Source organism: Sapajus apella, unplaced genomic scaffold (assembly GCF_009761245.1).
Source record: "Sapajus apella isolate SASKATOON/1434 unplaced genomic scaffold, GSC_monkey_1.0 scaffold29, whole genome shotgun sequence".
Taxonomy (NCBI): Eukaryota; Metazoa; Chordata; class Mammalia; order Primates; family Cebidae; genus Sapajus; species Sapajus apella.
Window position 1 is genome coordinate 18691766 of NW_022436969.1, and position 17553 is coordinate 18709318.

At 36.5% G+C, this 17553-nt stretch overlaps 1 protein-coding gene across 12 annotated transcripts in view; it reads left to right on the forward strand.

Moving 5' to 3' along the window:
* PTPRM (protein tyrosine phosphatase receptor type M) overlaps nucleotides 1-17553 on the forward strand; it is an 816519-nt gene that overhangs the window by 333730 nt on the left and 465236 nt on the right. For all 12 annotated transcript variants that reach the window (XM_032293498.1, XM_032293499.1, XM_032293487.1 and 9 more), the window contains exon 5: nucleotides 4060-4175. In XM_032293498.1, the coding sequence (XP_032149389.1) occupies nucleotides 4060-4175 (116 nt within the window). The remainder of the gene's footprint in view (nucleotides 1-4059; nucleotides 4176-17553) is intronic.

Here is a 17553-nt window from a genome sequence, read left to right on the forward strand (position 1 = left end):
TCCCTTTAAACATACATTAACTCAGTTTGGACATTTCTCCAAAGGAATATCATTCTTAAGATAGAGTTGACTTCTAAAAGTTATTTTTATGTAGTGGATAGCTGAGTTTTCTCTGATAAGAATGTTGAATCTATTTTTCCACTTGAAAAATTATTCCATTAAAGCCTATTCTTATCTTTCAAGGAAAACAAAACTAGCTTTGACCTGAAATATGTAAAGAGAAAAATTTTCTGCTTCTAACACAAGAATTACTTGGCCTTTTTGGACCTATAATCTCGTTTGTATAATGGAGATAATAATGTTTTTTTTCACAGAGTAAATGTAGTTAATGTATATAAGAAACTTATAACAATGCTTACCACATTCTAAGACTTAATTAATGTTAGCTATTTATTGTTATTATTAGGCACTACACTGTGATAGCCTTGCTAGGCTTAGTTAGCTGCTAATGGTAAACCTCTAAATAGCTAAAAATGATTGATATCCTAGATAGGGAAATTTAGTTGTGTGTCAATTGTAAAATTAAAAAAAAAATGTTTGCAAAATATGTTGGTTCTCAGTACCAGGTTGTTTTTTGCAGCAATCTGCTTCCTTTTTTGTGATGATATGTTAAAACAAATAGGGAGAAATATTAACTCTGTTTATTCTTGGGAGTTGGGCATGCATCCCCTACATTTCAACCTATGTCATTACGTTAAAATGTAAGTTAAAGCAAAGGAGGTTAGGAGATAGTCCTCTTGTTCTATTTCAGTTTGCACTTTGATCTCACAAATTACTCTTTGATTTTGTTGCTAGTATTTTTATGTAGACTTTGAAGAATCAATAATAATGAAACATCTACAAAAAGATTTACATCTTGGTCAATGATAATTCTTGGCTTTGGGATCAAAGGCTGATTTGAGATCAATTAATAACCAAAAACCTCTATTCTTTCTTAGTAAGAAGCAAAAGAATATGGAAGCAATGAGAGGGTAGGAGAGTTGTACTAAGAACCTATTTGTTATTCATGGAAGATACTTAGTTTTTAAATCTCCTATTTTAGAAGAAAGCTGGCAAAGCATTTTGAAAGGGTACCCAGGAGACAAATGGGCCTATAAATTTGGAGAGAGAGAGAGAGAGAGAGAGAGAGAGAGAGAGAGAGAGAGAGAATATGTTTCTTTTTGAATATTAGATAGATTGAAATTTCTATTCTAAAGATGGTATACACCTGATGTTACAATTAAAGTAGTATGGCAAGACTCAGAGCATACAGCTTAGCATGGAATCTAAACTTTTCTGGCTGTAGAGCTCTTTTCTTGGGCTCTTTTCCAGTTTCCAATGACAGATCAGTTGTTTGAAATAGTAAGGAACATTTTTCAGGGCTAAGTATGAGGCACAGTGAATGCCTTGGCTGCATCAGCTTGTTTATTGTTTATATGACCACTGCAAAATAGGTACTTTTAAAAATCTGTATTTTACATATAAAAAAGTTTTGTGATGATTTAAGTTTAAGAACTTTTGCATATATTCAGAGATAGTCAAGGACTGAAGGAAGTATTGATGCTTGAACACAAATATGCTGAAATCCAAATCTTAAAGTAATATCAGCCTTAATCTGCTTGCCACCTGAACATGGGTCTAGGATTTATAGCACTAAACAAGGGGAATCTAGGCATCTTAAAAGTTTGGAAGATTATATAAGCCTTTAATATTTACTGAAAAAAACTTACAACATTAGCAGAATGTTTGACTTGCATGTTCTTGGAGAAAACTGATCTAGGAGATTGTATTCCACAGTGTTTATCTTATTTACCCTGTGAATGAGTTAATATCTTCCATTTAGGTTAATTGTTTTATATTTCAGAAGGATTATTTGCTTATAAAAGTGTTTATACTTAATAGGTTTGTATGTTTTCATCTGGTTTCCATTTGAAGTGTAACTGTATTATCTTAGGTAGATTATATTTTTACTTGCAGTCATTTTTCCAAGCAAGCAACACTATTTTCTAAGCCAAAGGCAATCAGTTGGTTCCAGGGGAGGGCCCTCCCAAAATATAATTTGGACAGAGGTGTAAATTCCCACCCTTAACCTCACCATAGAAGTAACAACCTATGGAAAGTCCTTAAGAAAGCCACACTGAAGAACAAAATAATTCCAAAGGAGAAGTGATAACTCATTCTGTACAACATGTCTTTATTAAGGGTGGGTGTAAACAAAGAAAGACTGAATATTACACAATTGTTATCTTTGACTCCCAAATTAAAAATGTAAGTTACATTCTAACAGCAGATCCCCTGGTTATAGTAAATACAGCCATCGCTTGGTATCCAAGGAAGATTGGTTGCAGCACACCCCCAAGTACAAAAATCCAAGAATGCTCATGTCCCTTATATGAAGATAAGGAAAGTCACAGATGGTGGGAAATCTGGGAGAGGCACTGTGGCTTCGTAAACCGAGCCTGGGGTTTGGAACTGGATATACCAGAGTTTGTTCTTCTTCTGACACTTACTAGCCAGGCACCCACAAGTGTTCCCCATCTTGGAAATGGAGAAAATATCTCTCACAGAATATTTGTGAGTACTCAGTGGAAAAGTTTCTGGTACATAAGTACCCAATAAAGGTTACGTTGTTCCATTTTCTAAAACAAATAGGTCTTTGAATTTTTCAGGAATAAAGGCTAACAGAGAAATTCAATTTAGGGACTTTTTACAAAGATCTTTAAAAACCACAAAATTATGTTATTCTTGAGCAAGGGGTAATTTGATTAAGTCAGTGAAAAGCAGAGATCATAGAGTTGTATATTAATATATTAGTATGAAGAAACAGTGGTCTGTGCTTATATTGCTTTGTTGGAAGCCACTTAGGACATTTTGTATGCTGAGCATCAAGAATACTTTGTCTGAATTATTAGTGGCCTCCAAATTAGTAATGGGGCTTTCCTGTGTGTTACGATATTAAATTAAGTTTTTCTTTGTTGTTTGGTAGTAACTCAACTTCCATTCCTAATTACGTTCTGCCCAGGCTTATCTGAGCACCAGTTTGTAATCTTTTCTACCCAGTAGCGGGGCCCCATTTTTTGAAGCTGTCTAGATATGGCTAAAGACACATTGGCAGTGGGGGAAGCTGGCAAGGTGTAACAGATGTATTCTAGTTATCATCCAGATTTAGCCGTCTCTCCCGGAAAGTGTGATCATCCTCTGCTTGCTTTTCTGTGCCCACCCTCCATGCTTTGTTACACTTTCACTCTATCATTGTTATGATAACGGAATGTTTTCCTGAAAGTAGAATTTGTCATAAAATTTAAGTCCTAGAATTATCATTCTAGTTCCTGGACACCTGTTGTCAGTGTGATGCAGAAATTGGTCTGTGCTTCTCATATCAAATAGAATAATCCTTTATTTAAACAGCTGTCCTATATGGACAATGTACATTACAAGACAATAGTGTTCACCATTTGGAGTTCTTCTTGGTTTTTGAATTTGAAATAAGAATCAGCAAACATTGCCATGCTGTAGCAGTCTCAGCATCATTCGACAGAGTATGTCTAAAGGAATAGTCTTTTTGGTAGCTGAAAAATGTTACATAAGTAATGCTGCATACCAGTTAGTTGTATTAAAATATATATTATGTACTGCTGTGTACTTGGCTTAAAAAACTTCCTTGACAACATCATTTAACTTCTTACTGTTCTTTTCGTGTGGTGGGTATAAATATCTAATATGTTTTCATTCAAAACATCAATTAGGTTTCAGTATAATCTTTATTAATACAGATCTGTTCTTACAAGAAGACTGCTGAGCTGTGATAATTTGCACAGCAGGAACAATAAAATATCTTCTTTCTGTTTCATTCTACTCCAGAATGCTTGGCTTTTTGTTATTCTTTTACACAACATACAAAAGCTTTTACGTTATCTTTTAAAATTATAGTGTAATCTTTAAAGGTCATATAAGCAAAAGTGTTATTTTTTACCAAGGTGAACAAAATTGAAAGCCTAAAAATTGCAGATAGATTGAAAAAGACATATATTAGTTACAAATCTTCACTTTTAATATCTTTTATTCTTTTTCTTTATGTAGCTAGGACTCCCCACTTCCTGCGTATTCAGAATGTGGAAGTTAACGCTGGCCGGTTTGCTACCTTCCAGTGCAGTGCCATCGGCAGGACCGTGGTAGGAGACAGGCTCTGGTTACAGGTACAGTAACTCATTTTCACCAGTTAATTAAAGTCCAGCAAGAAGAATACATTCACCCTGGAGGAGAAACCTGGAGAAAGAGACTCAGTGTCAGATCCTAGAGTGAGAGTTTCCTTCTTTGTTAATAAGTAGTCAGATTTCTTAGTATTCTGGAAAGCTAATTATTTTTGTTTATACACCGTTTGTGAATTTCTCCTTTTTTACTTTCCTTATGCTTAATCGTGTTACTTGGAATATCTTGTTGTCAATTTACTTATAGGGCAGTATATTAAATTATAAAATACAGCACTCTTCTCCTAAGTCCTCCCTTGAGAAAAATGTAAAGAATCACACACACACCCTACACTTCATAGGCCTTTTTGTCATTTGAATTTCCAAGCTATAAGGCTAAACTTAGAAATTGATAATACATATTTTACTTTTGAGTTTTTAAATTATATGTTTTTTGGTGTAATGATCAAATGTGTGACTTGTTTTGTAATTATTCAAATTCTACCATATGTGCTTTGCATGGCAGAGGCTTGCATGGATAGATCCATGCTCTCAGGAATCCTGACAGAATTAATGGAATTAAATTATCTGTCCCTTCTAACCAGAATGCCACCCACTTCTTTAAGCTCTAGGTTTGGAGTTTTTCCCCTCCATTAGTATTCTCCAATTGCATTCTTGTTTATTCCTTTTAAGCATTAATCTGGAGGCTGCTCATTCTTTATCTTGACTGGTGTCGATTTTTTGTCCTTATCCTTCCTTCTTGTGTTTTGTGTAGGTTTCTTTTTTTAAAAGTATTATCTTACGCTAAAATTAACTCCAGATAGGTTAAAGACTTAAACATAACACCTAACATCATAAAAACCCTAGAAGAAAACCTAGGCAAAACCATTTAGGACATAGGCATAGGCAAGGACTTCATGACTAAAACACCAAAAGCATTGGCAACAAAAGCCAAAATAGACAAATGGGATCTAATTAAACTCCAGAGCTTCTGCACAGCAAAAGAAACTATCATTAGAATGAACCGGCAACCAACAGAATGGAAAAAAATTTTTGCAATCTACTCATCTGAAAAAGGGCTAATATCCAGAATCTACAAAGAACTAAAACAGATTTACAAAAAAAAAAAAAAAAAACCACTCAAAAGTGGGCAAAGGACATCAACAGATGCTTTACAAAAGAAGACATATATGAGGCCAAGAAACCTATGAAAAACTGCTCATCATCATGGGTCATTAGAGAAATGCAAATCAAAACCACATTGAGATACCATCTCACGCCAGTTAGAATGGTGATCATTAAAAAATCTGGAGACAACAGTTGCTGGAGAGGATGTGGAGAAATAGGAACACTTTTACATTCTCGGTGGGAGTGTAAATTAGTTCAACCATTGTGGAAGACAGTGTGATACTTCCTCAAGGACTAGAAATAGAAATTCCATTTGACCCAGCAATCCCATTACTGGGTATATACACAATGGACTATAAATCATTCTATTATAAAGACACATACACACATAATGTTCATTGTGGCACTGTTTACAATAGCAAAGACCTGGAACCAACCCAAATGCCCATTGATGATATACTGGACAAGGAAAATGTGACACATATACACCATGGAATACTATGCAGCCATAAAAAAGAAAGAGTTCATGTCCTTTGCAGGGACATGGATGAATCTGGAAACCATAATTCTCAGCAAACTGACACCAGAAGAGAAAAACAAACACTGCATGTTCTCACTCTTAGGCAGGTGTTGAACAATGAGAACATATGGACACAGGGAAGGAAGCATCACATGCTGGGGTCTGTTGTGGGGGAATAGGGGAGGGACAGCAAGGGGTAGGGAGATTGGGGAGGGATAATATGGGGAGAAATGCCAGATATAGGTGACGGGGGGATAGAGGCAGCAAACCACATTGCCAAATATGTACCTATGCAACAATCCTGCATGATATGCACATACAGCCCAGAACCTAAAGTGCAATAAAATAAAATAATCCAAAAAAAAGAAATAAAAATATTATCTATTTATTTTTAGTTTGCTGCTGAGTTGAACGGTCCTTCGGGTTTTAACCCTTCTGTGTATGCAATTGTGCTCCCCACTGGCTTCCACTCCATCATGCATGCTAGCCTTGTCTCTGTAGGTGCCACCTCTCCACCTCCTGTCAGTGTAATCGTGATTGTGATGGGTGACTTCGTGTGATACTCTGTAATTTTTACATCCTTTATTCCTTTTAATCGGTGCAATGTAAATCAGTAGTTTCTGTTTTGTTCTATATTTGTCTTAGAGATAGGGTCTCTCTCTGTTGCCCAGGCTGCAGTACAGTGGTGCCTTCACAGCTCACTCAACCTCCTGGGATCAAGTGATCCTCCTACTTCAGCCTCCCAAGTAGCTGGTACCACAGGCACATACCACCATGCTTGACTAATTATTTTGTCATTTTTACAGGGATGGAGTCTCCCTTATTGCCCAGTCTGGTCTCAAACTTCTAGCCGCAAGTGATCCTACTGCCTTGGCCTCCTAAAATGCTGGGATTTTACATGCGAGGCACTGTGCCCAGCCCATTAGTATTTTTATTCCTCTCTTTCTGGGGAAAATGGGAGACATTTGAATGTACTGTCCCAAGATTAATCAGCAATGTATTGTCATGATGGGGAATGCATTCTGGAGAGGCTTCTTAAAAAGTGTTGTTTTCTCTGCCAAGATGCCCCACCCCTCTGTCCTGTGTCACTCTCTTTTTTCATATCCTACTTTCCCTGTTAGAGACTTTGCTGGCCAGGAAGTGTATGCAGAGGGTTATATTGTATATTCCAAATTCATCTTTACTTTATTTGTCTCTAAAAGTTTTGTAACTACTAACTTGAGCTTTTTGCAGCTTGTGAAAACTGTTTTCAGTATTTAAATTCTTTTCTCTTTTTAATCCACTTCCCAGTTGTTTTAAATTCTTGATGTTAGAATTCAGAATTGTTTTCTCAGATAACGGCTATTTGGTATTAAACACAATCAAGATTGGCCGTCTGTGGTAATCAATGATGAGACAAACATCTTCTGTTAACATTTTCCACTGAGTATTAAACACATTATAAAAATGAAACTACTTGTTCCTTTGATTTAACTCTAGAAATCTTAATTTTCATGGAAAAATATATTTTGCTCCTAGTATTTGTGATACTATTTCTTGAGAGAATACAATATAAATACTGTATTAAGTCTAAGCTCTCACCTCAACAGAATCATCTTAGATATTCCCAAGATCTTACAGGTTTGTGGAGGACATGATTTGCTCTTTTTATTTTTGCAAATGCCCTGGACTTGATGTATTCCTGCTTAAACTTGAGCACTTATGTGGGTTAGGAATCTTTCACTACTTCCTACACATCCTGGAACTTTGTTTTAAAGATAATTTGTCATGTGATGTGGAGAAAGCTACTTATGATTTTGGGGTAAATAAAAAGGGTCTAAATGCAAAGTTCTCAGCCCTGACTACTATAGAACTACTTGGGAAGGTTTTGTTTTGGTTTGGTTTGTTTTTTTTCTTTCACAAATGTCTTGCCTGTTTCTGGATTCTGATTTAATTGGTCTAGGGTGGGGCCCAGCATGCAGTGCTTTGTTAAAGACTCTCCAAGTAATTCCGGTGTACACCCAGTGTTGGAAATTACTAGTGTGAAGCAGAACACAACACACATTCCAAATCAGGAAAGAAAGAAGGCAGGCATAACATATAACTGGTACCTGTATTCAGTTGTCTCAATCTGACTCTGATGTTGAATATTCCATGTACTCATCTATGAATTTTTTCTCATTAGATTTGAATGATAGTGTTGGTAGTTGTTTTCACAATCAATCCCTTAATGCCCATCTCTGTCTCTTGCTGAGTCTTTTCTGACCCCCCTTGTCTTTGGTGAACATTTATTGTCCTGTAGCATTCTACATTGCACTGTCAAGGAGATGACACAGATTGATAGAACTGTTGTGACTTTGAGTTTTTTTATTGAAACTTACTTTGTCCTGGAATCAGGACACTATTTGGTTAGTGAATCTTTGTGATGTTACAATAATTTTACTGTTAAATAATTTATTTTCCCTGGTTAGGTAGGCATTTTATGGGGAAATGTTTACTTTATTAATAGCTTATGAAATAAGACCCGTGTCCTTCACCTGCCAGGATGGCTTCTATTAATCTATATGTGTTTGAAACAGTTTCTGATATTGATGAGGGTTTCCAGCAGATGCTGGTTTTGCAGAGCCCTTCCTGCCCTCTTGCCCAGGACCCCTCACCCTCCCTTGATCATTCTTCTCTGGCCATTCTTTAGAAGTTGTGGAGAGATGTAAACCTTTCGTCATGGACCAGGTCTTTCTAATCTAGAGTTGTAATACCCTAAGGCCTGTCTGCATGTAAATTCATTTGGGTCCTCAAAATAATCCTGAGATTTAGGCAGAAAATAGAAAAAACAATTATTTTGAGGTTTTTCTGTGATTCAAACCTCTCTAAAGAGTCAGTCAAGATTTAGAAATTAATAATACATCTTTGTTTGGGGGTACATAGGTGTTTTGAATGTAATCATTAACAATATTTTTTGAGACAGGGTTTTACTCTGTCACCCAGGCTGGAGTGCAGTGGCATGATCTAGGCCCACTGCAGTCTTGATCCCCTGGGTTCAGATGATCCTCCCACCTCAGCCTCCTGATAATATATTTATTATATAATTATATATTATAATATGTATTTATAAATTATATAAACATTATATTTATATAATATATTTATATATTATATAAATATATTTATATAATATAAATATAATATATTATATAATATGAATATATTTATATGTTATATTATATTATAATATATGTTATAATATATATTTATATATTATAATATATATTATATATTTGTATATTATATAAATATATTATATATAAATATATAATAAACACATATTATATATATATATATATATATATATATATATATATATATTTTGTAGAAACAGTTTCTTACCATGTTGCCTAGCGTGGTCTCAAACTCATGGGCTCAAACGATCCATTTGCCTTGACCTCCCAAAGTGCTGGGATTACAGGCATGAGCCACCATGCCTGACCTATTTACAATAACTTTTACTCCTTGTATTGCAGTCCTCTGAGGCGCAAAATAGGCATTCTGCACAGAGTTTTGTGGTTGTATGTCACGGTGGTTTATCTGTTTTATAGAAGAGGAATTGGAAGTATAGGATTGTCCTGGGTCACAAAGAAAAATGATGTAGCTGGCAAAATAAAACTCAGTTTTTTACTTTTATTTCACCTCTAAGTAATTACACTGTACCATCTTCTTGTATTAGGAAGGTAAGTGAATAGGCATTATGCACTTATGCTTTGTTAGAAGAATTTGAGTGTGAACAGTATTACATAATTAATATCAAGGTGCCATCCTGGCCACTGAAAATAAAGTTTGTATGTTATGTCATATTGATCCACACCTGTGAAAAATGGCCAAAATTTTGATTGTTTAAAATATAGATTAAATATAATCCCCATCAGAGTCTTTCACAATAACATAACACAAATAAATCTGATGATGACATTGATGAAGAAATGTTTATGATTAACAGATCTGTCCCATCTGTTTATATTTTCTTCATCTCATCTGTGGACCACACAGGTTATGTTTGCCAATGTGAGATTGGTTTTGCTAGAACACTGAACAATAGAATAAGACCCAGTGTGTGAGCACATCCATCATTACAGCTGCAGAATACTTTAAAAATTTCTCCAGATGATAGAAAGACAACATCTGTAAACTTTTTTCTTGTATTGAATATTCAATGCAGTTCTTGAAGATACTTGTTATGTGCTATCGGATATGGCAATCTATTCATATAAACATGGACTGCAACAGTGTGAGATACTAAAATTAAATATTTGTGGAAATCATTCAGGCACCCAAAATATTACTGTAATTTTTGCTATCAACTTTTTGATCACTTTTTGAGCCCACGTTTTCAAAACATCTCAAAGTCTGTATACGTATACTGTGTGTATGTGTGTGTATATATATACACATATATACATCACTGAAAAGAGAAAATGGAATTTGAGATTTTCTTTTTATACTTTCTGTACAGTTTTAAAACTTTAAAAAATACTTTTGTGTTTTGTGGCTGGGTGTGGTGGCTCACACCTGTAATCCCAACACTTAGGGAAGCAGAGGTGGGTGGATCACAAGGTCACGAGATCGAGACCATCCTGGCCAACATGGCAAAACCTCATCTCTAGTAAAAATACAAAAATTAGCTAGGTGCTGTGGCACATGCCTGTGGTCCCAGCTACTAGGAGGCTGAGGCAGGAGAATTGCTTGAGGCGGAGCTTGAAATGAGCCAAGATTGCACCACTGCAGCCCAGCATGGGCGACAGAGAGATACTTCATATTAAAAAACAAAACAAAACAAAACAAACTTGTGTCTGCTGATGGACAGCTTCTGAGATTGTATATTTTTTATGTAGTCACAGACCTTTAAGCTGTGTATGGTTGTATTAAAATCTTTATTGTTCTTTCTTCAGTATTCCAAATATTATTTTCCCACATTTGCTTATTTTTCTCAGGACTTCATATTTATAAAGCTTTTCAGTAAATGAAAGTGTTAACCAAAGCTAGCTAGTGTTAATGTCTGTGAACCTGTAGATGACTCATGCATGTGCAGTTCCAAGACCTGTGGCATGGGGGCCATTGCCTTTCTCTTCCCCTGCCTCTGCTCCCATTTTGGTGTTTTTGTAACTTCTACTCTTTAATTTCTTGTAATAATTGTAGAGGTTCCTGCATTGCTTACTCTTACTTAGCAATCATATCACATTCAGTGTGGGTGGGAAATACAAAGGTTCTGCCTCCAGGACAGAGAGCAGAAGTCAGAGAGGGAGGAGAGATGTCTTTTCAACAATAGATGAACAGGATCTTTGATCAGGCCAGGGGTTGTTGTGTGCATGCTGAGTGAATAGCAGTTGGCAGTGGAAACCGGAAAAATAACCACTTTCTCTTCACAGATATTAGAGGTTTCTACATTTTAAAATATCTTACTTTTTCTAATTACACAATTATGTAACCTCTGAATTTGGAGCAATCTTCAAATTAAATTTCTAATTGTATTGATGAGAAAACAGAAGCCCAGAAAATGTAGGAAACTTTAGTGCAGTTGTATATCCAGTTTTTTATGTTTATTACAGGTAACTCCATTTTATTAGTGAAAGTCAGTTTTATATATCTAATATGTTTATGTCTGTATATATATGTACAGGTTTATACTTATGTATAAATATTGCTATTTATTTACATACGAGTGAAGTTTTACTCTTGGACATTTTTCTTCACTGAATGATCTTGCATCTCAAATAATATTAGCCTCTTAACCTGATGGTCTCAGATTTACTGTGATTTATCTGTGTTAAATTTAAAACTTTAAAACCCATCACAGCACAATATAATTGAGAGTTTTACTGTTTTGCAAGCAGAACTTGGCATATATTATAAGTAATGCACCAGAATAGCCTTTTAAAATAATCCCATAATAAGTATTAGTTCATACAAATAGAAAAGGAAATCAGATGATGTTACTGTAAAGTAAAGTAGTCCCCTCTTGTCTGAGATTTTCACCTTCCACGGTTTCTGTTACCTGTGGTCAATGAAAATGTGGTCCAAAAATTTCAAATGGAAAATTCTAGAAATAATAAGTTTTAAGTTGTACACGATTTTGAGTAGCACGATGAAAACTTACTCTGTCCCATCCTGTCCCATTGAGGACATGAGTCATCCCTTTGTCCAGCAAATCCCACTACCCACCCAGTAGTTACTGAGATATCTAATCTCGCTACCCACCAAGTAGTTACTAAGGAGACAGATAGGCTATCTCAGGATCACAGTGCTATGTTCAAGTCACCCTTACTTTACTTAACTACTGGCCCAACGCACAGGAGTAGTGATGATGGCAATTTGGATATGCCAAAGAGAAACCACAAAGTGCTTCCTTCAAGTGAAAGGTAAAAGTTCTCAATAAGGAAATAAAAAGAATTGTTTGCACTCCTTGCTAAAATCTACAGTAAGAAAGAATATTCTGTATATGAAACTGTGACGAAGAAAAAAGAAAATTGTTTTACTTTTGCTGTCATACCTCAGAGTACAAAAGTTACAGCCGCAGTGCATGGTAAGTGCTTAGTTAAGATGTACACGGCATTAAGTTTGTGTGTGGAAGACATAACAGAAGCTATCCATGGTTTCAGGCATCCACTAGGGGTCTTGAAATGTATCTCCCCTGGAACAGGGGGGACTGCTATTCTCTGTTAAAAACACTGGTACAACCCAGCATCTAGACTTGTACTTGTCACATAACAAAATGCTCAGCGAATACCTACTAATGCAGGGGCTTACTGACTACCCAAACAAATCATGTAGCTCCTTCAGGTGAGCATCAAAAGCAGGTTTGTACTTAGAGCAGGTTTGTAGTTACAGCAGGAGAACAAGACAGAGGAAACCATTTCTCTCTGGAATGCTTGCTTTGGGCCTACAGCTCCTGTTCAGAGGATGATCTTTGATGAGAGGAGCAATATATAGAATGTAGTCATGTCTCTGCTGCTTCATGATAGATAGCAAATATCATGCAGAGATGCAAAAACTGATTAATAAAAACAGACATATATTAGAATAATTTTAGGAGCAAATATGGTCAATATATCATCTTTCCTAAACCTTCATTTCTTGTACTCTTTCCCTAGGTTTTCTTCTTCTGTCATAAAACTTCTAATTCTTCCTTTAAAAACTTTCTTGCCATAGCATCTCTGTTAAAAGTTATAGACATATGCCTTTATTTTTCTCCATGAGCTCCATGAACATAAGAAATATACGTTTAATAAGGAATATTCCATTTGAATTTGCACAGTGGGAACACCTGTGTTATAGCAGCAGCTGAATTAAAACTACCCCATATGGAAGAAGCCAGCGCAAAAAGGCTGAAAACACCCGAAACCAGAATACCTCTCCTCCTGCAAGGGATCACAACTCCTTATCAGCAAGGGAACAAGCCCTGATGGAGAATGAGTGTGATGAATTGACAGAATCAGGCTTCAGAAGGTGGCTAATAAGAAACTTCTGTGACCTAAAAGAACATGTTCTAAGCCAATGCAAAGAAACTAAGAACCTTGAAAAAAGATTTGACGAAATGCTAACGAGAATAGACAACTTAGAGAGGAATATAAATAAATTGATCGAGCTGAAAAACACAACACGAGAACTTTGCGAAGCATGCACAAGTTTTAACAGTCGAATTCCCCAAGCAGAAGAAAGAATATCAGAGGTCCAAGATCAACTCAGTGAAATAAAACGAGAAGGCAAGATTAGAGATAAAAGGGTAAAAAGGAATGAACAAAGTCTCCAAGAAATGTGGGACTATGTGAAAAGACCTAATCTACACTTGACAGGTGTACCCGAATGTGATGAAGAGAATGAATCCAAGCTGGAAAATATTCTTCAGGATATTATCCAGGAAAACTTCCCCAACCTAGCAAGGCAGGCAAACATTCAAGTCCAGGAAATACAGAGAACACCACAAAGATATTCCTCAAGAAGAGCAACCCCAAGGCACATAATCGTCAGATTCACCAGGGTTGAAATGAAGGAAAAATACTAAGGGCAGCCAGAGAGAAAGGTCAGGTTACCCACAAAGGGAAGCCCATCAGACTCACAGCAGATCTCTCAGCAGAAACCCTACAAGCCAGAAGAGAGTGGGGGCCAATATTCAACATCCTTAAAGAAAAGAACTTTCAACCCAGAATCTCCTATCCAGCCAAACTAAGCTTCATAAGTGAAGGAAAAATAAAATCCTTTGCGAACAAGCAAGTACTTAGAGATTTCGTTACCACCAGGCCTGCTTTACAAGAGCTCCTGAAAGAAGCACTACACATAGAAAGGAACAACCAGTACTAGCCACTCTAAAAACATACCAAAAGATAAAGAGCATCAACATAATGAAGAATCTGCATCAACTATTGGACAAAACAGCCAGCTAGCTTTAAATGGCAGTATCAAATTTAACTGTAACATGGAATGAGAAAATTGGACTTTGAATGCTTTAGAACTAAATATTATAGTCTTATAAAATTCCTCTATTCCTACTGAAGATTAGCCATGAATTCTGATGTGAAAGAACTCATGAATTTAGCTAAGGCATCCTATTGTCTAGCAGAAGTTTCTGCAATAAAGGAAATGTTTGATAATCTGTGCCTTCCAATAAGATAGCCACTAATGGACATCTGGCCTTTGAGCCTCTGAAACGTGATTAGTGCAACTGAGAAATTAAATGTTTAATTTAATTTATATTAAGTTAAAATAATCACACAAAAAAAGAAAGATACTCAGCATCATAGATCATTAGGGAAGTGCAAAATAAAATCAAATTAAGACACTACTATACACCTTTTAGAATTGCTATAATAAAAAAACTGATAATACAACATGCTGGTGAATATATGCGACAACTGGAGCAAACCTCGTATGTTTCTGGTGGAAATACAAAATAAGATAGTCACTTTAGAAAACAGTTTTCCAAAAAAAAAAGAAAATGAAATTTTTATTTTAGATTAGCCTGGCATAGAGGTGCATGCCTGTAGTCTCAGATACTTGGTAGGGTAGCCTGAGGTGGAAGGGCGGTTTGAGGTGAGGAGTTTGAGGCTGCACTGAGATATGATTACATCACTGCATTCCAGCCTGGGCAATAGAGCAAGACTCCCGTTCTCTCTCTCTCTTTCTCTCTGTCTTTCTTATCTTTATTTCTCTTTTCTTTTCTGCTTTCTTTCTCCTTTCTTTCCTTCCTTTATTCCTTTCTCTTTCTTTCTTCAAAAAAATGAAAAACAAACAAACAAACAAACAAACTACCCCACCTGCCCTTTGTAAAGAATGTAATTCCATTTGCTTTCTTAATTTGAGGAGTTTAATTTTCTTAAAAAACTCACTTAGAGTTAACAATTTTTTAGCTGTTGGCCTAGAGATAGATACATATTTTTTGAGAGTTTGACATATAATTCCACCAAGCAGTATATGAGCTATGTAATCGTGAAAAAAGTGTGTTTCTCTAGTCTAATAAATATTTCGCATTTCGTTTTTTGAGCTCAGATAATTTTAGACCTTTTTCTAAGAGAAAAGAGGGGAACCTTGATATTTTTATAACCTAAAATGATTTTCATGGGAACATTTTCACTGATATACCATAGAATTTGGCTTCTGAATGAATAAATTAAAAATTGTATGAATAGTATTTATATTACTGACTTCAGCCGGTGTGTTTGAAATAAAATAATTGCAACTACATTGACTAAGCACTGCTAGGTACTCTGGTAGGTAATTTTCAGGCATTTTTTAAATTGATCCCTACAAGAATTTTATTATATGTCCATTTATAGAAGAAGCCACTGATGCTCAGAAAGTGACTTTTCCAATGGTGCATTGCTAGTCACAGAGCTCAGATTTGAACCCAGGCTATCTATGTTCTAACTTAACCATAATGCATCTTGGGTACTGCAGAAAATGTAGCTAGTTTATCATGAATTCATAAGTATCATGTAGTAATTTAAATGATAATGTTTATCAGAATTTAAAATAGTTTTTGTATATATGCAATGTTGCCTTGGCTTTTGTATTATGGATATATGTTTATGGTCAGCCTTTCTAGGTGGCTTTTCGTTTCATTTGTTGATTATAAGGACAAAAATCCAACTGTATTTCAGAACAATTTTGTTATTATATATAAAAGCCACAAAATGAGATGAAAAGAAGGAAAATTATGGTTCCCTTCGTAAGCTTAACTTGGGTATTTTATGCCATATATATTAAAGCATAAATTTAACATCACTTAGCATCCCAGAAAATACTAGAGATGCACAAAGCACGACTGTCTTTAGTTGCTATGGGAACCATTTGCTCTAGAAAATTTTGAGTAGTTAAAATCACATCCATTATTGTTTTAGTCAGTTAAATATCCATATCTATATTTATATAACATCATACTGAACATTCAGACTGAAGCTACTGAAAACCTTTGGGTATATACTGTATGTTTTAACTTAGTATCATTTTGGATTACCTTTACTTAAAAATAAGATTTCTTTTATATTGATGAAACAATATAACATGTTTATGGATACTCTAGAAAAAGTTAATTAATAATTTTTCCTTTGTGATGTTATCTAACTCAGCCAAAAAAAGATGTAAGCAGCAGGATGTGGCAGGAACAGGTAGGGCAGCAGAGAGCCTCTTCCTCCATAGAAACCTTAATGTCTCCTGGTCTCCACTTGAAATCGGACTTTTTACTTTTACTTTTTTCTTTTCAGCTTTTATTTTAGGTTCAGAGGGTGCATGTGCAGGTTTGGTACATGGGTAGATTTTATGTTGCTGGGTTTGGTGTGCAAATGATTTTGTCACCTAGGTGGTGAGCATAGTACCCAATAGGTAGTTTTTTGACTCTCACCCTCCTCCTACCTTCTACCCTCAAGCAGGCCTTGGTGTCTGAAATTGGACATTTAAAACAATGGGTCAGGTTGTTTCAGTCTGGAGGGCAGAAGAGAAGGAAAGGCATCAGCCACTATTCTTAAGGTCTGCTTCTGTTGGGCCTACAAGCCAAACATTCTGGGAAGGCCTTCCTTCTTCTTTTCTCATATTCAGCTCAAGGTTCACTTGCTCATCTTGCTTCCAAGTATCTGAGGCTATCTTATGAGAAAGGAAGACAGAGATGGCTGTGTTTGGGGCTGCCTGCTCTATGGGGTAGGCAGGAACTGAGAACAGGTGGAAGCCCCACGTGCTGCTGATTTGGCAGCGCAGGAACCTCATGCTCCCTGAGCGCAGCTGTGGCTGCCCAACCATGGCTGCAGACCCAGCATCCCTGTGCTCTTGGAGGCTGGAAGCAGGCAGGAGCCCCCCACTCGCAGGCATAGCTGCAGCCACCCAGCCACAGCTGTGGACCTGAGTGTCTCTGCACACTCAGGGGCTCAGGAAGACCCCCCTGCCCCTGCAGGCGTGGAAGTACCTATTCCCACTGCCTGGATTCTCCCTGCTCCCAGTGACTGCTCCAGTCTTGGAGCAAAGTTGAGGCCAAACCCAGGTGCTGCTGCAACCCAGCCAGGTGTGTGTGCACTCAGGGCACTGTTGACATGCCAGCCCCCTGCTGTCTCAGCCCCTTCCTGACTTCAGGCACTGATGTGCATGTTAGGAAGGGTGAGGGGGCACTGAGGGCAGCTTGGCACTGGCCTGCAGGTGCCCCTCAGCATGAACAGCAGAAGGCAGACAGGCTCCAGGGAAGATGGGGAAGTTCCCCAGTGAAGTCCCACCTTTAAGGCCTGAAACCTGGGA